We start from the raw sequence: 25,501 nt of genomic DNA, 5'->3' as shown, positions 1-25,501 counted from the left end.
AAAATGGATTAAAAAAACCAAATATGTTCATTTTTGCATTTTAATTGACTCGGCGCTTGCATATTAAAATACAATTCATATCATGGTGAAGGTGGCTTCTCTTCAAATTTTCGTATAGGGTAACCATTTTGACGATTTTGGCATAATCTGGGGACAGATATCTTCATTCAAAACTGGCAAAACAATTGGGTTCTTCAAGCCTCGAATCGTACATAAAATGCCATTGCTCAGCATCTTGCACCTCATCTACGGTACGGCAAGGGCATCATCGTGGCACGCAGCTTCACCCAGCATGATAAAAAGAGACGCGGACTTGGATATTTTTTTGTCTTTGTCCATTTGATGCGATACCTGATATTGAATCATCCTTACACGCCGCAACCGAAATGCAAGAGCCTGCCAATCCAGCGACTTTACTTTCCCGTTTCTTTTCCCCCTCCCATTCCCCAAATAACAAAAAAATCAGAACAAGGGACAGGAGACGGAAAAGATTTCCACGCTTCTATAAGATCGCATCGAGGGACTTGGTCATTTGTCTTTTTTCATTCCTCTCTTGATAAAAAAATTTCCCTCCCTTCTTTAACAGCCTCTTTACATGACGACACCGGAGTTGCTGGCAATACGCTAGAGATGGAAGTGTTAGAGTGGAAATCATTCATGGTTGTGTTGGGGGAAGAAAAAGACTTACGGGCCACAGCTCAGCAGCCTCCTTGCCGACGGGGCCAGTGATGGCAGAGCCCTTCATCTCACCCTTGGGGTTGACGATCTGTAGCAAGCATCGGATTAGTTTCCTTTCATAACCGTGGGGTTTCTTCTGGTCTCAAATGGCGGCCTATGCCTCGGAATCGGGGGCACCGCAATCATTCATTGACCAGGTAGGGATAAAACGTACAACACCAGCGTTGTCCTCGAAGTACAGGAAAACACCGTCGAATCGCTTCCAGGGCTTGGACTGTCGGACAATGACGGCGGGGTGGACCTTCTTTCGCAGCTCGGGCTTTCCCTTCTTGACGGTGGCCATGACCATGTCACCGACACCGCCGGCGGGCAGGCGGTTCAGACGAGCACCGATACCCTTGACGGAGATGATGTACAGGTTACGGGCACCAGAGTTGTCGGCGCAGTTCATGACGGCACCGACGGGGAGACCGAGGGTCATCTTGAGCTTGCCACCAGGGGCACCACGACTGCACGCACACGCTTGGTCAGTCCACAAGTTCTCTTGATACGTTTGTTGTGTGCAATCCTCCTCTCTGCTCTCCCGCAATCCCTCGACGGAGAATCATGAAAACTGGTGCCGGCAAAAGATAGTCCTAAATTCCTCCCCTCTAAAATATCGAGTCGGTATTGCAGGTTGCGTGTCGAATCTTCTGACGTAAAATCGATTTCACGAAGAAATTCGAGCAGATTGGTTCGTTGGTGCTGCAGAGCCTCGAATTGTCGTTTTTCCAATTTGTCCCTCGGTGGGAAACAGCTAAACCAAGATCCTCCTCTTGCCCGGCTTTTTTCTTCCCAGTGTTTTTCTTCATTCTCGTCGGGAAAGCGAAGAGAGCACAAATACGAAACAAGTTTCGTGCTAGAAATTAAGAGCGACTTACGATTGCTTGGCCATTGTGTCGGAAGGGTTGGGGGCGTTAGAGTCGTGAGAAACGTGCCGAAGTCGCGGATTGCCGTCGTGAAGCTGAAGCTTTTCAGGGCAAATTTTCCTTATGCGATCTGTGGGGGTGAGAAACCCTACGAGAAGCGAGTGTGTGTGCGCACGTGATGATAGTGAGCTTATCAGGCTGGTGGCGAAACTGGACGCCGATGATTGGATCTGGGGCGGGTTTTGGGGCTAAAGAAACCAGAAACTAGAGCCCCGCTATTTTTTTTCTTGCTCTTCCGCATTTTCACATTTGGGCATCGTGTCGCAGTCCATAGGATTCACATGTGGTGATGGGTGTGTTGATTGACGATAATGCTAATGGTGTGCTATAAAAAAAATAAATAAATAAAATTCCCATAATCTCTAGCCACTTTCGCATTTCCATGGCAGATGTGCAAATTAATACCCGTGAAAGAGGAAACGAATAGAGAGGAGCAACTACGCCGAGACATGTGAGTATACATAGGTACTTCCGGGAACCACAGGCTAATAAAAAACATTAGGGGAACAATTCGGTCATTCTTTTTCATCATAGCTCGCATAAAGGAAAACTAAAAGAGAAAAAACAAAGGCTCAGATGCCCCAATTCAGTCCAACACCGACTCTGATAACATTTTTGGCTCACCCTAAGCACCGGGGGCTTCTTCATTCGCATCGACAGGGTCAATTACTTCCCACGACTTGGTCGTCCCAGCATCTGAGACCGGCGAATTGTCTGCTGGAACTGCTGTGGTCTCTCCCTTGGCCACGCCGGTATTGATCTTCTCCACGTTACCGTCCTCTTTGCCCATAGCGAACAGTCTGTATGTGATGTCCTCTTTGTCTTGGACATATGATTTCACCGCACCGCTGCTGACACATCAATATGAAGATCCTGCTACAAATGCGACCACACCTACGGCAAGTCTCCTGCTTGTCCATCAGCCATGTTGAATAAGGTCTATGTTGGGCTTTGTGTTATATTGGGTGAATATTTTGCAGGTGAATATTCTGAGGGCATGCATCATTGAAGACCGCAAAAAATGCAACATTCACGTCGGGGCAGCGGCATCTTCTTAAACCCCCTCCTCCTTACACCCATCAGCTCATGGCCATCTGTCGAGGAGAGGTGTGTCATCCCCTTTGCTATCCCAACCATCATTCTTCATCAGGCTCAGGCCACGACAACCTAGTGTCTGGCAAAATCGCCAATGATACCGCACCACATCTCCGCCTGCGGCTCTGCTGGGACACCACAACAGGCTCAGTGACCTCCCGGTTTCACCAAGGCACGTGGTCGTGTCTCAATCCCATTGAGTTGAGGGCACAGCCTTTGTAATCTCTATATTAATTATCTGCATGGCCAATGAGTGAGATGTCTTAGCCTGCGAGACTGCTGTCGATGCTGGGTTTCTGCATGTGGTGTGCATCAAATGAGGTCATCTCGGTCAGTACGCTAGACATATCGAGGCCCTCGACACTCGTACAGCCAACACGGCTCCCGCCCTTTATTGGCTAAGATGGTTTATCATTGTCTACGCTTCAAGCCACGGCTACAGACTCGAACCGATGGTAAGACGTATGCAACCATACGTGCATGTGGCGCGCGGTAAGCGCCCAAATACCCACGCTTGTGAGCTGCGTTGCGTTGCAGTCCTGCACATATGCCCGACCTCGCCTATATCCGCCAAGCGTCGATGCAATTTGGAGCGGATTTCAATCGCTCACGTACCTGAATAAATTGGGAAATGTGATGGAAGAATTGGCGGCAATAGTCCGTCCGAGCGGCTATTATTGGCAACGGGGCAGTAGTACAGTAGTTTGTCTGCATTTGCAATGTTTCCTGCCATCTTGGTGCTGGTGGGATGTGACCTGACATCAATCAGCCAAGTGGCCACGCTGTTTGGACCCCAATCGGAATGGGGGCCATTGTTGGATGCGACAAGGCCAGCCCGTTTGCCCGGTCTCAGACGGAGAAGCTCGCAACTGCGTGCTGTAACCGGTCAACCATCTTTGCTGCAAGCCTGAGCGGCGCTGGCTCCGTCCATGTACTCGTACGCACGAGTAGTAGTATGGCGATGCCGCTTGATTCGCCATCCCCCACACCACGTGCGGGGTGATTTCTGGCGACGCCGGTGGGTCGTCGTGTTGTAGAGGCTGGTTATTTGCAGATACGGACCCGGTGCCTTGGGCTCAGAAACGAGCCGAAGTGGTGGCATTTTTGTGCTGCTGCAGGGAGAAGTTGTCACATCAATTGATTCGAGCGAGCTGAGCAATTCTGTACGACATTGGGCACTATCTTGGTCGGATGAAGACAAGAGCCGAATCAATGACGGAAGAGGCAATAAGTGGAGATGCTTCCGTGCGAGATACAACAATACTCCGGCGTATTACAGAAAAGTATGAAGGTATTCTGCTGAGATCATACTGTAATAGTAGCGGAAAGGTTGGAGCCACACGGGAATATGAATCGGACATACCCATTAGAGCTCCATTTTATTTGGACTCCCTATCTGCCCGATCTCTGGGTACCTGGCATAGCGAGGACAAGACTGCTCCGCAAGATGGGTAGATTTTATTCACAGCAATACTAGACGTCAGGGTTGTGTTGTCGCACCCATGCAGAGTAAGCGTACAGAACTACTATATGCTTAGGTACCCAAAGCAGAATATCTTAAGTCCGAAGGATCGAGTTCTCTCTCTTGGCGCAGCACAAGATATTAGTGTCCTACCTGTTCCAAGAACCAGTAAGATACAATGAACACGGCCGGCCGGCTCCAGTGGGCGATTACAAATTGGTAAACCAAAAGAACGTCTCTGAACGACTATTTTAAACAACTTTTCCATGTGTACCCACGGTTCTAGAACGGATCCAGTGGGGGCTGATTTTGCGGAACGGCTCCCAACGTACGGTAGCAATGGGTATATGCACAGGTACCATCGGCATCTCTCTCTAAAAGGTGCATAATTTTTTCATCAGTCCTGGGTATGCTTATTATAGTAGTACTCGCATGGACTTGCTCTTTGCCTGGCTCAACCATCCACAGAACCAATGGCCAGGAGGAGTCGCCAAGCCAGACAAGAATAGTCCTATGGATCTCTGTGCCCGGATACTTAGTAAAAACCACCTGCCTACCCTAGTAATTGTTAGTCCCTATTTCCAGGCTTACACGCGCTCGTGCTTTGCACACTGCTGCTGACAGGCATATCCATGGATGTCCAGTTCCAAGTAATACCTGTAACTGAGTACAGTCCTAGGCTGTGGCGGTGCAGGCCACCTTACTACTGTAGCTGTCCCGATACAGGGTCTTTATCCGGCGGAACACCAGACACCACAGTGGCTTCTACGCTGTGCGCCCTACCTAGTATGCATAGCGAGCGCCCATAAGGGGTCCAGGTGAAGGGCTCTCAACTCCGGCGCAGACACGGATTGTCTCTGGGCATGGCAAATAACGATCAAGTAGCCACCCGATTCGGGCAATGCCAGAATCTCCAGGCGCACAGCGGCTCCACCGCCTGCAGCTCTAGCCCGCCCACTGTGGCTTGAAGGTTTTCCCTTTCGCTCATTCTCCCTCCCCACTTGAGCCCAGAGCTTGTTCCCGTGTGCGAATCGCCATCTTTTCCTTTATCAACCAACGACTCACGTCCCCTTTGCGCTGCTGTTTGTATTGTCAAGCGCTTGAGTCTGTTGCACCGCCGGAGCTGCCACAGCATTGATGCGATTCAGGCCCCCCCTCGAGTGCGTTCCGCGGATGAGCAGACCGCTGGCTGCCTTGGATCTGATCCGAGCCCTGCGTCATTAGTTTTCCATCTGAATTTGAGATCCCGTCCCGTTGTGAGGTCATCGATTTCTCGGCACGCCTTTCCTGCGACACGGCACAAACGAGCACGACGGACTCAGGGGGCAACGCGGGAGAGAGAAAGAGAGGAAATGGCGGCAAATTTCGACTTCAGTGCCTCCGCCTCTGCGTCGTCGCCGCAGCACAACATGGCCGAACAGAGCGCCTCGTCGCCGCACCATCCGAACAACGTCACCATCTATCAGACGACCGGCCCAGATGCCCACTATGGCCCCATTACAGCCCCGGGTGACTCGGGAACACCACTGCTGAACCCGCGATCTTGCGTCACCTGCCGGAGGCGCAAGGTGCGTTGCGACAAGCAGATGCCGTGCTCCAACTGCCGCCGTGCCCTCATCCCATGCGTGTTTCCCGCTCCTGGCCGTGCGCCGCGCCAGCACCGGCCCAAGGACCCGAATGCCCCTCCCAAGGCGACGAGCCAGCGCGAGGTTGAGCTGGTCAAGCGGCTGAAGAAACTCGAGGGTATTGTCGAGGAATTGAGCGGCCAGATCGAAATCGAGACCGGCGCCAGAGTTTCATCCACCGGCGACTCGCCCTCTAATGAAGGATCACCCATAGCTCAGCGGGCAAAGTCTTCCAGCTTAAGTGCACTCGCATCGGGGCTTGTCGACCATGGCGACGGTCACACGGCCGGGGATGGCAGTGAATCACGGCTGTTGAGAGAGAGCCGGAAGCAGTTGGGCCGACTGGTCTTGAATGACAACAAGGGCACTTCTCGCTATGTTAGCAGTGGATTCTGGTCGAGGTTGAACGATGAGGTACGGTCCCTTCCCTCTCCTTTTCCCTGGCCTACAATCTTGTGGTGTGGCACAAAGGCGTTACCAACTTCCCATGCTAACTAAATATATTACATGTGCAGTTGGATGCCATTCGCGAAGAAACACAAAAGCTGACCGACGAAGACGCCGATGATTCCGAGTTTGAAGAATCGCCGCCCATCGACTCACCCACCACTGCTGCGAGCTCCGTCTATGACCACCATGCTTTCATCCTAGGATATAGATCCATCGATGTCAATCTACGAAAATGCCATCCTCTGCCCTCTCACGGCACATTTCTCTGGTCGGTCTATCTGGAAAACGTAGATCCGTTACTCAAAATACTCCATGTTCCCACCATGGAGGCTATACTGCGGGAGGCCCGGCGGAATCCGGAAAAGCTCTCCCCTGGTAATGAGACACTTGTTTTCGCGGTGTATTTTGCCGCTGTTGTAACGCTTGAGGAAGCTGATGTAAGTGGTTTCAATCCTTCAGATAATCTCCTTTAGAAGTTTGTGCAGCTGAATTTTCTAACATTGCCTTAGGTTCAAACCAATTTCGGTACTGGTAAAGAGGAATTACTTGCACAGTTTCGCTTCGCCGTGGAGCAGTCGCTTGCCAAGGCAAACTTCCTAAATACATCAGATTTTACAGTCGTCCAAGCGCTCACGCTGTTCCTTCTCGTGGTCAGACGGCACGACGAAACTCGCTTTGCTTGGTCCCTTACCAGCCTCTTGATTCGGATTGCACAAGGACTGGGCATTCACCGAGATGGAACCAACTTTGGGCTCTCTCCATATGACACAGAGCAGAGACGGCGTCTTTGGTGGGCCATCCTGACGTTGGACTTTCGTTCCTCGGAAGAAATGGGCACCGAATTGATTGTCGCCGAGGGAGACTTTGATACTCAGCTGCCTACCAGTATCAACGATTCTGACATCACACCCACGGGCACCCAGCCTCCGGTGGCAAGGGAGGGAAAGTCGGACACGACCATTTCTCTTGTGAGATTTGAAGTGTGCGCCATGTCGAGACGATTGCACGACGCAACAAATGTTAAGACCGCGTGTGGCAAGGCCGAAACTAGTACAGTCGCAGAAAAAGAGGAGCTTCTGGTCGAATTCTACAAGAGAATCGAAGACAAATTCCTTAAGCACTTGGATGAGGATGTCGACGCTCTTTACTGGGTGGCAGCTATGATATCCCGCATTATCATGGCCAAGATGTGCCTCATCATCTACCAATCCATGCTCTTTCCGGGCACGGATAGTGAGCTTACAACCGACATCCGCGAGCGGATTTACGTTGCCTCCATCGAAATCATTGAATACAATCACAGACTAAACATGGATCCCAGAGGGAAACAATACCGATGGCTGTTTAGGACATATACCAACTGGCACGCCATTGCATATATACTAGTTGAGACCTGCCGTCGCCCTTGGACGGCCCTCGTTGAACGAGGCTGGGAGGCTGTCAATGGGTACGACAACGACCTATCAGAAAACATCAAGAGGGCTGATCATGCTTCCGTGTTCCTTCCGCTACGTAAATTATTCATCAGGGCCAAGAAATACCAAGAATCGGAGGTGGCGCGTCTAAGGGCCAACCCCGAAGAGGCCAAACGATTGGATCTCGCGGAGAGGATAAAGGCGTCTCAGCGGCGATTCGACCCAATTCCCGGCGCTGAGGCCAGGATGCAGCAGGTCAGAGATAGGTGGAGAGCCATGGTACGTCTAGAAGGGGCCATACCAACCCCCTACAACAACTCCCTACAACAAGCGCCAATGACCCCTCTCATGTCCAAAGAGGTCCAATCATCATCACAGCAGATATTAGCCGGACCACACTTCCAGCCACAGACCAGTGCTGAACCCCAAATGTCCATGGACCTCTCTAATGTCACCATGGAATACATGAATGATTTTATGGCACAGAGCAATGTGACCATGGCCGAGCTTTGGAATGTAGGAAATGTTGGCATGGAGAACGGGAACGGCGCTGCTCTAGGCATGGATGAGAGGCAGCAGGCAATGTTGCTGCAAAACCAGCAGCCCAAACAGGAACATCATGTTCCACCATATCTCTGGCCCGAATCTTTTGCGCCGACGAGCCAGAAACTCGAAATGGAAGATGCAGACATGCTGGGGGCCGATTTCAACTGGCAGGATTGGAGCCAGAGCATTCGCGGCCTGGGGATGGATGGCACACAGCCGAAGCAGAGCTGGTGAAAGCAAGGCGCCTGAGCTGAGCGAATATTATGAAGACTGGTAATTTTGACGCCGTGTACCTTTATGTATACCGAACCACTGGTTTTGGGGGAGATGCTGTCAACGATACACGTTAAGAGGGGGCAAGCTGGGGAATGCTTTACGATACCCTTGGGCGAATGAGGCGTTTCCTCATGGGATTTAGACATGTGTGAATGAGGACTGTTTGATGATTTGGATATGCTTCTATATAGTTGTATATATAAATATATATTTCCGCCATTGTCGGGTTCTACCCGAGATAATAATACCTGCACATTGGCCATGCTTCATATAAGGTATCTCTTAGTAGATGAGATTAAGTCTCTGAGAGGTTCCTTAGGTACCTTACCTGTAAATCTATTTTTAGTATCTAAGTATCAGATACCATACCATCTGCCTGCAAGAGTCGCTCTGATCAACTCTCAAGTATTATTACGCGGATGTTGCTACTTGTGATACTTTTCCGCTGATTTATTGACCCCACGCAAAGTACCTCTCCACTTCCTCTCTATTGGCCTCACATGTCAACAAACGCCAATAGCCACAGTCTGCAAAAGCTCTACCCTATAATAAAACCGTGTTTCCTTTTCCCGCCTCGTTATCTTGAGTGCTAGCGACTATTGCCACCCTGACTAAAACCCCTTTTCATTCTCATTCTCATCTAGGGTAGGTGAGTGCGGCATGTTGTCATGTGACGCTAATACTGACGGGAAGCTTTAGGGATGGAGCAACAACAAGGCCTTGCCATGATCCTCTTTTAGCGGACCGAACTAAAAAAGCTTATCGGAGAGATAATACCGAGCGACCAACGACAAGTGAGATAACCAGCCATCACTTCAACTGCTTCTCGCCAGCTGTTCTGCGTGCGCCTCACCCCGAATCCCTCGAAGCAATGGACCCCGGAAGGCGAGCCATGATCGCGGACTCGAGAGGCTCCTCGTCTGGCCGTCGAGAGCCCACGGCGCCGCGATCGGATTCAGGCAACCGCGTGTCCAAACCCAGTCGACCAGGGCCATCGACGACCGCCCGCAATGCCGCCAGATACCTGAGCCAGGACGAGCAGTCGCGACAATTCGTGGCCGACGAGGACAAGTTCGTGCTGAAGCAGGCCAAGAAGAAGGCCGATATCCGGGTGCGTGAGGGACGGGCAAAGCCGATCGACGTCCTGGCCTTCAACCTGCGCTTCGTTGACGCGGACCGCGACGCCTTCGATGACGACGATGCCGACGACGAGATCGAGGTGGCTGCGCCCACAAAGGTCATACAGGATCTGTCTTCTGCCGCGCAGATCTCGGAGCTCGATTCGAACATTGTGTCGTACCATGTGCTGGAGACGGACTCGCGAAACCGTCGGTACTGGGAGGCCCTGCGCACGCTGTGTGCGGATCGGAGGGCCAAGCTGGACCCGCAGGGACACGAGGGGAGAGTGGTCAGCAGCGTTGCGGACGACATAGACAAGATTCTAGCGCCAAAGTCATTTGATCAGCTCGAGACCCTGGAGCAGCAGATCAAGGCCAAGCTGAGGTCCAATGAGGACATTGACACGGACTACTGGGAGCAATTGCTCCGCAGCCTCAGGGTATGGAAGGCCAAAGCAACGCTGGCTCGTATAGCGGAGGACATTGAAGCGAAAAAGAGGGAGCGGCTCGCAAACCGGGTGCCGCGCTCAACAGATGCGTCCAAGAGCAGCGGCATGTCCGCTGGCGGCATGAGCATCAGCAGCCATATTTCAGGTGGCGCCAAGACCCCGACGGGCAAGGTGGATGCATTTGAAACCAGGAACGAGGATGATTCTCAAGCCACAATGGCGCTATATGACAGAGAAGCGGCCCGTGGAGTCTCTGAAAACGAAGAAGTCTTTGCGGCTGAAGAGGCCCTGCCTGGCGGCTCGAAGCCTCCGCAGTGGACAGACAAGTACCAGGCTCGCAAGCCTAGGTACTTCAACCGAGTGCAGATGGGCTACGAGTGGAACAAGTATAACCAGACACACTACGACCATGACAACCCACCTCCCAAAGTGGTGCAGGGCTACAAGTTCAACATCTTCTACCCGGACTTGGTGGACAAGACCAAGGCGCCGACGTTCAAAATCATCCGTGAGCACGGCAGACGACGAGGAGAGTCGTTTGCTGCGGCGGGCGAAGTAGACACTTGTCTCATCCGTTTCATCGCGGGACCTCCGTACGAAGACATTGCGTTCCGCATCGTCGACCGCGAATGGGACTACAGCGCCAAGAAGGAGCGTGGCTTTAGAAGCTCATTCGACAAGGTAGGTGGTCGCTATTTCCCCATTACCCGGTTTGCTACTCTGTCACATTGTCTTGGTCATGCCCAGCCTGGTTTGGCCTGATTTAGATGCAATCCTACAGCGCCACCAAAATGCACCCACCAGTTCTAGACAGCCGCCACAAGCGCGGTTCCATGGCTCGGACTTGTCCCTTGTCCTTCTCTTCCCTTGCATTAGCAACCCTTGTCCTTGTTCACTGAGCTAACGCTGTAACCTTGCAGGGAATCTTGCAATTGCATTTTCAGTTCAAGAAGGTAAGGAAGAAAAGAAGAAAAGCGAGAAAGAAACAGCCACTGCGGCTACATGTGAGAGAAGCAGTAGTAGTAGAAGAGAAAACAAGAAGAGAAAGATACAGAATAAGGAGCAGAAGAACAGTCGCTAACTCGAAACTTGCAGATATTTTACAGAAAATAATGGGGGGGCTGGCTGGAGAGCGGCAGCTGTGTGGTGTGTACCCCTCCATACTCGTGCATACATACTTTTGTTTATGGGATAAGAGAGATCTTGTGATCTCGGCAAATCGGCGTTTGAAAAATGAAAAGAAGCAAAAATAAGAATGAAAAAATGGGCAATGGAAGCGAAGAGAACGAACGAAATGATGATACAGGTACACCGTAATGATAGTACCAATACTTCGACCACCCCCCAACATGAGGAAACAAAGCTAGAGAGAGACATGCAGAGAGCTAGAGTGGCAGGATAACTATTTTCGGCTAATAAACAAAAGCAAGGAAAGACAGCCAATTTGAAGCCATCGACGGTTTTGGCTGAGTCTTTGCACATGTTCTTCACAAAATTATGCACACTCTGCCGTCTCAGTCTTTGATGGTCAGAGGCTAAATCATCTCCTGGTCGTTGAATCTGGAACAATGGCACACGTTCCATTTCTCGTCGCACATCTGCGGGAGACGATGGCCGTGTCCCACTCCTGGGGCTAGAATGCTTCGCGAAGGTTCAGCAGCCATCCTCCTCTGTGGACTTGGTGATCCTCCGCAGGGGAAAAGCCCGACATCTCGGAAGATCTGAGGATCATCGTGCTGGATCCTTGACGTTTCTTGCCGGTGTTCTAGAAGAGTCGGCTGAGACGGCGGGTCAGAGATAAGGTCCGCCTGGAGGGCTGAGAGAGAGGACGGAAGAAGACTACTGGATGGAACGGAGTGGCTTGACGCAGGGCGTTCTCCTGCATAGGCTCCAGGACTTCTATTGGCATGAATCTATGCGAAACGGCTGGGCAATCAAACTTTGGTAATTCAGCTGCCATCGCCTAATGCAACTTGTTTCCGGAATCATCTCCTAGCATCCGCGGAATGCACCATTTCTCTCCCCAAAGGCCTTCAGCCGGTGCCCCGCGACCATACATTGATATAGATTGCATGGAAGGATTTCCTTGGAAGCTTCTCTCTGCCCCCTGTCGGCATGGGCCGCGAATAGACGGTTCGGCGAGACTCCATGGCACCTCTCCGGGCCTGTCGAATGCAGCGAGCCGTCGGCCAAAGCCTTGAAGCCGCGTTCCTACTAATAGGAAGCAGGACAGAGCTGACTCGAGGTAGCATCCTAACTGCGTTCAGCTATGATAGCAGTTCGTAAACAGACCAATAATGAAGGAGCTGCTCAGTCGGATCCGTGGTCCGTGTAGAGGTGGAGCCGTCTGGCTTGTGGTCTCTTGAGGCATGGGATGAGATGGATGGCATGGCAGAGCAGCGACAGCGACAGCGACAGCGAGGGTGGTGGAGGCGACAGCAGCATTAACCGTAACTCCTACTCACTGCCGTCGAGACTCATGGCTGCCGGTTTACATGCATACTCTCTCACGCTCTCTCTCCTGACCCTGGCTCTGTTGCACAAAACCGTCGCCTAAGGTTCTGCCGGCCGGGCATCTCATACACATCGACACCCACCCGGCACTGTTTCAACGAGCCCTGCCCGCGTTACTCACAGTGTAACTGGTGGCTACTTCTAAAGAGACAGGAGAAAGGATGTATGATGGCCCGATTGAGAACCTGCCAGACTCTGCGTGTGCTGGGTCATGGGGGGTGACACTGCGAACCCTGAGCTGCTGCTTGTTGACAAGGTCTCGATAGTACGGCCAAAGAGCTCCATCTGCATGGTCTGGGAGAGGAGTACGCCTGTCCAGTCCACGAGGGAACGTGTACATGGCCGTACAGGTCACTTATGAAACTCTCACACACAACTTGCCCTCTCTATCTCTCCTGACTGTCCATTCCCTCTCCCGCTCCCCTCTCCTCCTGCACATGCACGAGCACACATACACGCACTATCAGAGGTGGTGCACAAAGCTGGCTCAAGCGCACCCGGTCCACCATTGGAGGGGGCAAGGTTTGAGCAGGCACCCTCTTGTCACTAGTGTCCATGGTGTATCCAATGTAACAACTTTTGCTCACACCCCCCGGAGGGGCCGATCTTGGATGAATCTGTTCCGGGACTTTCGACAACCCTGGTTGTGGGCAGAGGGCGGTGGGCAGGCTCTCCTACCCCACGGGACGGACAGTCTTTTTATCTATCAGAGTGCTCTCCACGATTTTCTGATAAATAGCTTCACTCTCCCCAGAGGATCTGTGCTGTCAGGATCAACTCGACGAGAAGCAAGAGCCAGCCAGTTCTACTTTTGTTCTTTGGAATTTTACAAACTTGCCTCCCCTCTGTGTCTTTTTTTTTTTTTCGTCTTCTCATCACTGTCATCCCGTCGGCTGCTCTTGTTTCCCCCCCATAACTCCCATAGCTCGGGTGTCCCATACTGCCCTTCTTGTGACACTTGGCCGCCTCCACTTACATATCTACTTGGTTCATCACCTTTTCCCATTTTTTCCCGTCCCCTGACGGCGTTGTTACGACATCAGGATTTCTTCCTTCTTGCTTCGACCAAAGAAGTCTCCGGGCCAAGCAAAAGCTACCTCCTTTTGCTACCACTCTTTGCTCGTTTTCGACACACTCTTCTTCCCCCTTTGTCCCCAAAGCTTCCCGCTGTCCATCTATGGCGTCGCCAATTTTAGAAAGGGAGCTTCCGGTGGATAGCTACACGGATTTCCGACACCCCCAACCTTCAGAGCAATCGGGCTTGATGGCTTGCTGCTCACCTGCGACCCTTTTGACTTTGCCATCTGGCTTCGAGCAGGGGCAACAGCTTCACCAACCTGATACATGCTCGTTTACTCCGGCGGTTTGCGCTCTCCCCCAGCAGCAACATCAAGGACAACAAGATTTTCAAGACCCGCAAGGGGCCCAGCTTCTCTCGCCGCCGACTTGCTGCAGCGACGCCAGCTTGTATATGAGCCCATACCTGTCGTATCAGCCGACGATTCAAAACATCTGGCCATCGCCTCCTCTATTGCCGGGAGATATCCAGAGCTGTATTTCTTTCGAGGACTCGCCCATTTGTGGAAGCGTGGGCCTACCCTTCTACAATAGCAGCGAAGACAACTCGCCTACCTCTCCTGGTGGATGGTCGTCGGTCTCAGGATACCCACCAACTACAGGCTTCTTTCCTCAGCAGCACCCTGGAGATCAGGCATTTGGCCAAGTCTGCACTCCCATGTCGGCACAGGACGCCCCCTACCACCATTCAGACATGTCTACTCCATACACGGAGAGTTTTCACCTAGATTCCGACGCTGAATTATCAGCTGGCCTGAATATGTCGGTGTCGTCTTCTGATATGATGCAGAGCCTGTCTGCGGCCCCTCCTTCTTCAAGCGTTGGCTCTCCAGAGGGCCTTCAAGCCGAGACCCCTGCTTCTCTGGTTGTGCCCAAGATCGAGATCGTGGATCAACAAGAAGCAGGATTCATGGACTCGATCCTTGCCGCGCCCAACGCTGCCGATCCTGTTCCGGCAAACAGTGTTGGAAGCGACGAGAAGAACGACGAGCCATACGCGAAGCTCATCTACAAAGCCTTGATGAGCCGGCCGGACTACACCATGACCTTGCAGGAGCTCTACCAATGGTTCCGGGACAATACCAACAAGGCTAAGAACGAAAAGGGCGGATGGCAGAACAGTATCCGCCACAATCTGAGCATGAACGCTGTGAGTTTGACCCCAAAACTAGCACCTCGCTACTCTTTACGCAACTTTCATTCTGTGGCGCGACTGGGTTTCGTTTCTTTTTCTCTTCCTGCACTCCAGGGATCCTATGTAATGGGAGCCAACACACTATCCACTTTTTTTCGGTGTTTTTGCTTTTTTCTTTTCTTCGCGCCTCTTGTTGCTCCGGCAGGTGTACCAATTCCCTGGCTCATTGTTTGATATAATTTGGGGGCTGGAACAACCGAAGTGCTAACTCTCTACCTAGGCATTCAAGAGACGCGACCGCAAGCGCGGCGATGGGACTGCGGCCTCAACGTGTGTAGAGGACGAGTCTCCATTGGCAGGCGACGCGAAGCGGGCAAACGAATGGGTCCTGGAGGACTGGGCAGTTAGGGACGGTGTGCAGAGCACGACCAGATACCGAAAAGGGAACTCTGGGCGCCGCTCAAGCAGACGCAACTCAGGCCAGCTCAACCTGGGCAGTGGCATCAGCATGCGCCGAAGCAGCCAACGCAGCTCCGTCAAGGCCCTGTCTGGCCAAAAGGGCGGCTGTGCGGCCAGAAACGCGCGGGCGAGAAGCCAGATGTACAGCCAGGAGCTGTCGCTGGCCGATGGGCGCCAGTACCGGCTGATTGAGAGCGGGCTGGGCTCGCCGCCGGCCTCGAGCATGCCGGATGGCTTCTATTCCATGCCCATTGCAATCCCACGGATCGACCCGACGGCCATCCAGACCCCAGGGGCGCACGGGGCTGATTTCGGTTCCGCAGATACAGCTACGGACCTCTTTGGGCTGCAGATGACAGGACCGCGGATGGACCAACCGGTGGCTGGCGATGACGCTGTTTCATACATGGGCCAACAGGAGCACATGTACGCAGCCTTCCCATACGAACTTGCAGATGTCCATCTAGACTACTCTGGCGATGTCGCTGACCAGATCCGGCGGTATGACTCCATGACGGGCACCCCCAGGATGGGCTGGGCCACTCCCCACGGCATGTGAAGAAGCAACAGCATCAACACGGGCCCGGGCAAAGGCAAAAGCAACAGACCAGAGTCTGCTTGCGCTGTGCTTGCGGCCATGCCTCTTTGCTACCGCTGGAGCCCGTCAAGCAAAACTCTTTGCTCTTGGGGAAACGAACGAGCTGGTCTCGGGGAGGGGAGTTTGGCATACACAGCGTCACGCTGGACGGTTGGTTGTGATACACACAGGCTCCCGTTCCGATTGGCGATGCAATATGACTGGCCATGCACACAACAGACACACACACACACGCACGCACGCACGCACATACATACACACACTCACACACTCACACACACACGTTTTCTTCTTCTTTCTTCTCGCCGCGTTCCGCAGGCCCCATGTCAAACTTGCATGCAAGTTCGTACGCACTCATGCAATGCGGGCGGCTTGGGCAGACATGGACATGGCCAGGACACGGCAGAGCTTGGCAAGGCATACACACACACACACATGCAACTACAGCATCGAATAAGCAACAGAAAAGCACCAGGACGACAAAAGCACGCAATTCAGCAACAAGCGGAGAGGGGATAGCGGCGCAAGCAAGCACCACAACTACGGGTATGAATCAACCATTGGCCTGATGCCGCAAAGTTCTAGACTGCTGCCCGCTGTTGCTGCGATGGCAGGAGACGGGACTGGTACGACGGGGCCGTGGAGAAGAAGCCCGGCCCATGCGTCCTCTCAACGTGGCTTTCTGCTGGGTGACACCAAAGGAACCAGCAGTCCTCCGAGCCACAGAGTATGCACACACCTCTTGCCATCGCCACAACAAGACACCAGAGACGCCCAGCAGGGGTACCCCCCCCTCTTCCCCCCCGAACATGTACACGGCTATCTCAGGCGAACCAACAGCCGCTTTTTTTTTCCTGCCCTGCAAGGATCTGGCACTCTGGAGGCCATGTTACCCCCATGTTCTTAGACTGGCTAGGGGGGGAGGACTGCCTAAACAGGCGAACAAAGGCACTCTCACTTCGCACGGGGCTAGCTAATGTCCTGCAACATGGGGGATCCATGAATGAATGGATGGCTTCTGTGTTTCTCTCTCTCTCTCTCTCTTGTGTGCTAAGGGCGGGTTGGCTTTTAGTGCCTTGATGTGCTATGCTCCTCTGCTATACGCCTCTTTCTTCTCTCTTCTCACTCTACTATTTTATTTTCTTCTTCTTCTTTTTGTTGCGCTCTAGCAAGGGTGCCTTGTCAAGCTTAGAAGCGGACTTTTTGTTATTTTTGGTTTTTGCGGTTTGGATTACATTGAGCGCTGACGCGATGGAAATGATTGGAAAGGTATGAACTGCGATGGAAACGATTGGAAAGGTATGAAGGAACACGACACGAAAATGGATTAATGGATATTGTACTCAGGCATGGATTTTTTTTTGGTTTACTGGCACGAAAGCCTAGCGAGTTTGTTTGTGTGTGGGAAGAGCCTGCTGCTACTCTTTGTGTGTTTGCCTTTTTTTCTTTCTGTTGTTGCTTGGTGTTTGTTTTTGCGGTTCACTTCTTCTAGTCACGGCTGGTTTGCCTGCTTTTTTTGTTGAGTGTCTCCATACCCGTAGTGTTTTCTTAGCACTGCTAGTTTTTGCGAGCGGGATTTTGGGTTTGTTTTTCGTCTTGTTTTAGTTGGTAGTTTGTGTTTCTTTCTTACTGGGTCTATATAGAGGTTACTTTTCCTATAAGCTTAATTATCATGGGGTTCCAATTTTGTGCTTCATCGTCATCATCACCCAATTGCTTGCCACACGATATCTTGAGCAATCATCCATCATCCCCAGTAAAAACTAGATACAAAGTGTAATCTTCCCACCAAAGAAGGGAAGAAAAAAAAAACTTCTCCCTAAGCCGGCAAGTTCCGACTGAAAACTTTCCTAGCGTTGGCGCGTCGTGAACCAACAACACAAGATAACGGCGCGATGGTGTTTTTTTGCCTCCCAAGCAGGCAACAGCTTTCTCTCTCGTATCTTCCAATCTCTGGTGACAAGCAAATCCTCTTGGCCAAAAAAGCATCCAGTGTCCGTAAGCATCGGCCGACATTTGGCATTGGACAAGGACGCAATGCAGCAATAAGATAGCGCTAATCGGCCGAGATCAAGAGAGCACGCCACAAAACTCCCAACAAGGGGTGGTATAAGAGTCGGTGAAAGAGAGGTACATGGACTGCTCATGTGGCATCGTCGTCCTGCCCGCTGGAGGGTCCTCGATGGGATCCAATGATGTGCTTTTCGCCATCTCTCACCAACCAGAGACTCAGAAAGCAGTACAGCACAGTAGTGCCATCTGCCGGGGTCGAGCCCAGAGATGAGATTTGAGGGGGTGGGGATAGAACAACTGACAGGGACTTGTACATTCGAAAAGTAATGGTCTTTTTGTCGAGAAAGGCTGGGAACGCCTCATGGCCAAGGATGGCCCTGGTTTGTTTGGGGAGGATTCTCCTGCAGCAAGGGTATGGCGAGTGACCGGTGAGTGGCAGTGGATGAGATAGTAGTAGAGAGACGAGAGGGGAAGTCTACGAATATCCAGCCACCTGAAAACCCATGTCCAATGCGTACGTACCACCATAAAAAAAAGAAAAGCGAAAAAAAGCCATCTGCACATGGCCTTCTTGGGGCGGAGACGAGCATAGCTGGATACACATACAAGGCCATTGTGCCCGAAAGAGGTTGAGGAACTGACAAGTCTTGGTATAGATGGCTGCTACAACAGCCTATCACTAAGAGCCCTCTGTGAAATCTGTTGCGTTATTAGTCTTGACAACCTTCAAGGTCATTAGAGTGGCCGTACAGGTAGGTACAACAGTCCGCCAGTATCTGGCCCCAGTCACTCGTATCAATGGCCCTGCTTGGAAACCTAGCGCCGCTCATGAGATTAGCTCAAGCATGGCCGGGCCAATAAGGTTAGATGATCGATCTTAATGCCTCTGGGGCTCCAGAGGCCATGCCCTTCGCCGTACCTGGGCAGCCAAGAGGCCCTGCAAGCGGAGAATGTCAAGGAACGAGTCTGGGCCGTGTACTCGTACATGCAGCCCAGCCCGTAACTCTTCTACCATGAGATACACCTTGCTGGCAGCGTCCGGAGAGTTTCTTCGGGGCCGTTTGCATTGTGCATAGATAAAAACGTGGCATAAATAATGCAAGTTAGACGTTGTATCCGGACCAACTTGGACCTGCACCAACAGTGCAAACTCTGCATTGCAGATCCCAATTCCCACTGGCTCACCGCTATGCAGTGTATGAGAATCTCACTCATCGTGGTGTTCCACGTACTAACAAGCACGAGTAGTGGCGGGAGATGCTCGACGGACGCATGGAGCACGCTCTAGAAAGCTCTACTGCTTGTGGTCCCTTGCATCGTTTCCCCTCCCCTCGTGCCTGATGCGCGGGCCTTGCCTTTGTGGTGCCTGTCTTTGGCACTGACCAGGTATTGTCATGAGCGCGGCAAAGAACCCCAGAGTAGCCTGTATGTTCATCCCATGGACTTTGCTCTCTGACCAGTACGCCGACAGGTGTGGCCCATGCCTTAGGCTCTGCTCTGAAGCCCCAGCGATCATGTGGGAGTACAATGACCGGGGCATATCGGGTCCGTGTAAAGTACCGCCCATGTGTGTAGTACATGGTTGTGCGGAGAACAACAGCATTCCGCGGCCTGATCCTGGCGGTTCATCTTCATCTGGGAAGTCCTCATTCCTGTACTCCAAGAATAGTATGTTTGTATAAAACGCGCTAGATAACAGGGCCGAACAGGGTTGAAAAAGAGCAACCAGGAGCATTAGTTAGGGCTATAAGCTTCCATTATACAACAGAGAGAGAATCGCGAGCTAAGAAGCGATTACAGCCAAGTGGGCTTGGGATCCGTTTGGAGTCACAGCCGTCAAATCTGGGAATTTCAAGCGAAGGAAAGCCGGCAATGCCCACAACAGCATGGCGGGAGGAGTTGTTGAGAGGCTATCTTAGCAAGAGGCCTTCGCTAAGTTACCTTCTCCCGTATCCTCCTTCAGTCAACTAGCATCATGCCGCTCCCAATGCCGTTGTGGCTTGACTAGCCAGGCCTCCCACTCGTTGGAGCGTTGTTGGTAAGGAATGAAGGCTTGTGTGGCAACGTTTCGGCCCCGTGCAGCTGCAATAGGAAGTTGGCTGAGTAATAAAGCTACCAGCTTAGTCGTAGGAGTAATCTGTGTGTTGCTTCGATCAGACCTAACACTGATCTTACAAAGATGAGAGAGGGCTGAAGATACGGGCCGGACAATGCCATCGTTACACCGCAGGACGGGCGGATCGAGAACAGGAATGTATGCCAAGGACACGGAGCAGTACCCATAGCTCTGGCTCTAGTCCATGAAATGGAACCTGATCAAATGCCCGAAGCCAGGCTGTGAATCCTGCTCGATGGCCATAATCCTGGTCAGTAAGAGAGATCGAACTAATCAGCGTCGTTCTGTTACGATTCCGTGGGCCCGCAGCGACCACTCCCATAGGCTGTTATCACGTCTCTACCGAGATTGCAGAGTACTATGGACTCGGCATTAACCAGCTTTTTGGTTGAGGCTGAGAAGATGTTTTATCGTCTCCATTGAGGGAGGGGGGAGGGGGTGCCGGGGAGTGTTTTCTCAGGCTACTATAGGCGTCTTAGGTGCCTGGAAGTGCTTGATTGGAGGTTAAAAGAGGGAACAGAATTCGCTGGAGATAGCTGTCATGGTAGCATACAATTGCCGGTAAATACTCGCAGGTGTAGCGAGTGATGTGAACGACCAAATCCAGATGGCGGCCGAGATCATGCTGTACGACACAGACTCCTCTGAAGCAGGTCTGGGCATCCCAATACAAGACAAGTAGACAGGTACTCACATCATCGACCGGCTTCTGTTCCAGTATTGTGAATGAGTCGTGGCATCCCAAAGGCCAATCTCGTTCCAGCTGTTCAGCCCAATCCTCCTACCTGGGGTCGCATCGCATCTTGACGTAGCCGTACAACCACAAGAAGTAACCACATCCTAGGACCGTGCATAGTGTAGCACTGCTTTGAAAGACAGCCACCCAGAGACCCTTGTCCTGGGCCATGCGCATTGACACTTGACCACTGTGCAGCGGCTTACCGTACGGCTAGCCTTCAGCTGAGGCTCTGACAGCCACTCGATGAAGGGAAGCGAGCGGGCTTCTCCGCGACGGCCGCGACCTGCCTGTGATATATGATATAGTTTTGTCCGGTTTCGAATGCCTGCATGAGTAGGTGCTTCGTACGCGCCTTGTCGAGAGATGGATCTCGGGAGATTGGCGGCGTCGGGCCCAGAACCAATCCCAAGCCATCTCCGTCGCATTATGTTCCCGCACCTTTCTTTCCTTTTTCTCACTGGCTTTCTTGTCTCCCTTCGGATTCTCATTGTAGCACACTCCGACTACTTGCATCCCATGTTTTGTCTCAGGTGCAGTTAAGCGCAATGCACGCCTTCACATGGTCTTGTGAGTCCACTTAGTTCCCACATAGCAAGCCGGCGGTGCGAAGACCAAAGGAAGGAAAAAGAATTGTATTCAAGAGACTTTGAATGACACTGACCACTCTGAGGCTCTTGTTGCGTTGGATTCTTCACACTTCTGCAGCACTTCACGGCAGCATATGTTTCAAAATCGACGAGTCATTTGCTGCTGCTCCTTTTACTGGCTGCTCTGACCAAGTGCCGGCATCTTTATGCAAGTCGGCCGTCAGTTATGGCCGATTGGGCCTCTGGTGATGCCATCACACGTGCTGATGCTATGCGTCAGGCTCACAAAATGATTTCCGCGTCCGCGGGAGATACTCTCTCCTCAGAGGCTACTTCATAGAAGGTAAGAATCCACTACCCCCAGCTGTCTTGATACGGCCATCTTTATTTTCATCTCTTGATTCCAGTCACTTTTGTATGATAATAGGAATCTGAGCGAGAATGAGCGAAAAATTCCTCTAATAGAAACAATGCCAATGACCCACCTTGACAACATCTTTTTGAAGCTTCCATTCTGCGCGCTAGACATAGCTGCTGGTGTATTAGTCAAGGGATGCATGTTCAATGATACACTAGTATGCATCGTAAACTTGGGCCGGCGAGGAGTCACAGCTTGAGATATCCAAGGAGTATCCAAAGAGCTCGTATTATTGTTAGAAACGGCCGTGCTACGCTGTTCACTGAGGCTTGGTAATATCCAGAATTGGTGTATTGATCCAGTAATATCTCTTAATAGATAATCGTGTTAAGTAAAAGCACAAAAGTCTTGGCTCTTCCATTGAGAGCGAAATGAGTTCGCATATCATCATCCATCTCTTTCGACATGAACTGTCGTCTCATGTCGAGTGCGGTACTGATGGGCCGTTCTAGGCTATGAATGCCCGCAAAATGCACTGCCAGTGCGTCGATTACCTAGTATTTAGTATAGATACCTGAGCACGCTATGAATGCAAGGCATGGACCTTATGAGGCTATTCAACTGTTGCGCTACATAGTAGCGTAACATAAATGGCTCAAGGGAGGACGACGTGTTTGGCCGAGAGTAACATTCGTCTAAATTTTGCTCCAAGAGATTGAATGAGTGAAGATCACAAGGAAATATGCTTCTTGCACTGTGTCCCAAGAGGCACAAAAGGGGCCCAGAACGGTAGTGCAATCCGTTTCTCCATTGAATTGAGCGACCATCGCCGTGAAGAGCTCGTTCACGAGAACATCCATCGATACACTAGCTCCTAGTGGAGCCTCGTTAGGTAGATAATGCCTAACATGTAGGATGAAGAAGATTGGGCTGGTAGATTAGAACCGCCTCCTCTTCTTCATCGGACCCGCTGCTGCTTTTCTCTCGAGGTCTTTCTTCAACTCTTCTCGCCTTCGATCAGCGCGCTCCTGGGACGTTTCTCTGGGTCCATCTTCAACTTGAAGCTCTTCACGCTCTGCCGTGCGACCGCGCTTGGAACTATTATCCGCTGTAGGCGCTATTAAGCCTCCGGTATCAGCTTTCTTTCCAATAACTCCCAACTTCTTCGGGGCGGTCGGCTTTGCGGTCGGCTGGGCCTCCGTGTTCTCCTTCACCTCGACAGCTTTTGCCGTCTCTGCCGCTCGTGTCTTTGCAGTGCCGCCGATACGGCCTAGCCCCCCTACCTTTGTGATGGGCTTAGGTGAAACTGGTGCAGGTATGGCCGTTGGTATAGAGGATGTTGTAGGATGTATTGAAGTCATTTCATCATCACTAGCTTCAGACGCAGTTTCATCGTCATCTCTCGGGATTGGTGCCATTGTAGACCGCGATCCAGTGGGTTTGGCCTTCTGTAATGCAATCTCAGGCTTCGATTCACCCGAACCAATGTTCGCCATACGTGACGCAGGCTTTGTTGTGTTGGGTTGCGGATTTGTGTCAGACGGCATTGTTGGAGGAGGAGGCCCCACTGGTGGCTCCTCCTCGTCCTCCGTTGATGCATCGTCCATTATGGCTATGGGCGAGCTTTTATTCCTAGACTGAAGATGTGGAGGAGTTGGCTGAACTTGAAAATCGTCATCATCCGCAGTTGTAGATTTGGCAGCTGGTGATTGTGATTTTGTCGCAGATGAGGTTGTTTGTTGTTTGTTCCGGTGCACCAGCTGTGACGTGCCCTTGAAATCATGCCACCACTTATCCAGAGCTGGTGAGGCATCCACTTGTATCAGGGAACGTCTGTCCAGTCCCTCCCCATTGAACACGTTTCGTGCCAGATCGCCAACGTTGGTTGGGCAATCATCAATGTCTTTGAGGGTTGATCTCCAACTGTTTTGGCGAAACGGCGCCAGCCCTTTTACCTTGTCTTCCGCGGTAGCTCTCGACACCCTTTTCTTTCCGGAAAGAGAGGTAAAGACGTGCTCGAGGCCGGTCCCAGTAGCCTCTAATTTATCAGCCAACTTGGCGATGACTGCATCTTTCTGACTCAATGCCTGCACCAGCGATTCCACTTCTTGCTTTCTCGCGAATTGAGCTTCGAGCAGAGGCAAGACTAGATCCGTAGCAATAGCCGACGGCGGAGACTTTTTCAGATGGATAGGCCACTTGAGAGGTTGGAATCCTGGCAGTGGGCAAGTAACCAGGAGGGTCAGGCTGCTCTCTCCAGCCTCTGCGGAAGCGCCTGGTGACAGGGTGAGGGAAGTCTGCTCATGGCCCGGTTGCGTGGGATCTAGGGCCGATCTCAGGCTACCAAGGAATTTGGCCATATTCTCGGGTGTGTCACTCGGGTCTATGCTTGTGTTCTCGCTCCACCCCCTCATAAAGATGGCCTTTCGATCCAGGCTTTCAACCCAAATGTTGGCCATGTCAGTGATGCGGACAGTGTACGCGGCGGTGCCAATATCAACCGACACCAGAAGCATCGGTATGTCAGACGATGCGGCCTGAGGCAACGGCCTCCAGGTCAAGTCGCCAGACATGGTGCCACGGAGAGAATCCCAAAGACAAGACGCTGTAGTGGGAAAGCGGCGCTGTGAGGTCGAAAGCACCGCGTGCTCGTGAGGCAGCACCCGTGTGCCCTTAGGGGTGTTCTCGGTGAATACAAGCTGGGGTTCAGTAGGCTGAGCAGGACCGAGCAGGGTCGGCGTTGCACCCACTGGGACGTGCACAACGGATCTGTCTCTGCCGCAGCAGCCTGTGGCCTATGGGCTAGCAGGAGGAAAAGCTCGTGAGAGGGACGGGGCCCCTCAATATCTGGGATGCCGGCCTGTGGCACAGAGCAATATAGGACCGACCCCGTTGTGTCGCCTTGGGCTTCGCATCCAAAACGTGTACAAGCGCGGCACGGGAAGTCTCTCCAGGATATGCCCTAGGGTTGAAACCGGAATTGTTCTGGAAGTGAGGCAGAACGCGTCGAGGCCCAGTGGCGTCGCGGTCTGGCGATAAGGCACCATTGATCCTTGCTCTGCCTGGCCTTTGGACTGCGCTGTGCTGGCAATAGCCGTAGCGCTTTGCGCTCAGCCGACGCTTGGCCTGGACAGGTGGTGGCAGCTGCCGAGATCGCCGTCCAGATCCAGCATCCTTCACTGGAACCCGAATCGCTTGGTGAATGAGGTCACCATTCGCACTGAAATGCTGCAGGTTTGAGAGTCTAGGTAGGTTGGATGAATCTTGTCTTCCAAGGTTGTTTTTTGTATTTTTGCCCTTCCCCTTCTTAAGCCTAATCGTGCAGCTAACCGCACCCATCAAGTACCGTTAGGGCGGTTGGTGCCTTCCCGATTCCTCTGGATCGCTAAAAGAGCGGTACCAGCTGCAGCAAAGTGCTGAATAAGGTACCGGGTACAGACTAGGCCAAGCATTTTGTGAGCTAGTTCAAGTACTGAGTACTATGAAACATGTATGATGAGATGATGCTCTCGGCTTTGGGATTTGCCGTACTTCAGCTCACAGTGGAATCAATAAAAGGATTCTGCTAGTACACAAATAAATCAACTATATTTAAGATTGCCTCCATCTAATTCGTCTGCCAGCTCTAGCAATCTCCGCCTTGTCTCGCCGTTTGGCGCAGGGATAATAAGCCACTAGAATCGTAATGGCTTCCCAACGGCCAAAACATCGATCTCCAGACGCCAATGACGCAGACCAAATCGAGACCTAAGCCTACAACTCTGCAAAGTGAAAACAAAGTGAAATAAATAAATTGCGCGTAGTTCTATAATTCCCCTCATTC

At 51.9% G+C, this 25,501-nt stretch overlaps 6 protein-coding genes across 6 annotated transcripts; 3 read left to right on the top strand and 3 right to left on the bottom strand.

Moving 5' to 3' along the window:
- Positions 1-308: 308 nt before the first annotated feature.
- Positions 309-1,681, bottom strand: TRIVIDRAFT_216563 (uncharacterized protein; the record flags this gene model as incomplete). The annotated part of the gene is made up of 4 exons (XM_014097834.1): positions 309-624; positions 689-766; positions 893-1,187; positions 1,599-1,681. The coding sequence occupies 4 exons, from the start codon at positions 1,610-1,612 to the stop codon at positions 592-594; spliced, it is 420 nt and encodes a 139-aa protein (XP_013953309.1).
- Positions 1,682-2,271: 590 nt separating this feature from the next.
- TRIVIDRAFT_224974 (uncharacterized protein) lies at positions 2,272-2,573 on the bottom strand (the record flags this gene model as incomplete). The annotated part of the gene is made up of 2 exons (XM_014097833.1): positions 2,272-2,494; positions 2,545-2,573. The coding sequence occupies 2 exons, from the start codon at positions 2,571-2,573 to the stop codon at positions 2,272-2,274; spliced, it is 252 nt and encodes an 83-aa protein (XP_013953308.1).
- A 3,003-nt stretch (positions 2,574-5,576) lies between these two features.
- TRIVIDRAFT_113147 (uncharacterized protein) lies at positions 5,577-8,437 on the top strand (the record flags this gene model as incomplete). The annotated part of the gene is made up of 3 exons (XM_014097832.1): positions 5,577-6,242; positions 6,344-6,715; positions 6,788-8,437. Coding segments are annotated over 3 exons (2,688 nt in total), but the record flags the coding sequence as incomplete, so codon positions are not given.
- A 949-nt stretch (positions 8,438-9,386) lies between these two features.
- On the top strand, positions 9,387-11,195 carry TRIVIDRAFT_193594 (uncharacterized protein; the record flags this gene model as incomplete). The annotated part of the gene is made up of 2 exons (XM_014097831.1): positions 9,387-10,763; positions 11,178-11,195. 2 exons carry the CDS (start codon positions 9,387-9,389, stop codon positions 11,193-11,195), a joined length of 1,395 nt encoding a protein of 464 aa, XP_013953306.1.
- Positions 11,196-13,773: 2,578 nt separating this feature from the next.
- TRIVIDRAFT_224971 (uncharacterized protein) lies at positions 13,774-15,826 on the top strand (the record flags this gene model as incomplete). Its single annotated transcript, XM_014097830.1, has 2 exons — positions 13,774-14,823; positions 15,089-15,826. 2 exons carry the CDS (start codon positions 13,774-13,776, stop codon positions 15,824-15,826), a joined length of 1,788 nt encoding a protein of 595 aa, XP_013953305.1.
- A 6,790-nt stretch (positions 15,827-22,616) lies between these two features.
- Positions 22,617-24,251, bottom strand: TRIVIDRAFT_59302 (uncharacterized protein; the record flags this gene model as incomplete). The annotated part of the gene is made up of 1 exon (XM_014097829.1): positions 22,617-24,251. One exon carries the CDS (start codon positions 24,249-24,251, stop codon positions 22,617-22,619), a length of 1,635 nt encoding a protein of 544 aa, XP_013953304.1.
- Between the last annotated feature and the right edge of the window lie 1,250 nt (positions 24,252-25,501).

This window comes from Trichoderma virens (genome assembly GCF_000170995.1).
Source record: "Trichoderma virens Gv29-8 chromosome Unknown TRIVIscaffold_84, whole genome shotgun sequence".
Lineage (NCBI taxonomy): Eukaryota > Fungi > Ascomycota > Sordariomycetes > Hypocreales > Hypocreaceae > Trichoderma > Trichoderma virens.
The sequence above is the reverse complement of the archived record's forward strand: the minus strand, read 5'-3'. Positions and strand labels throughout refer to the sequence as shown.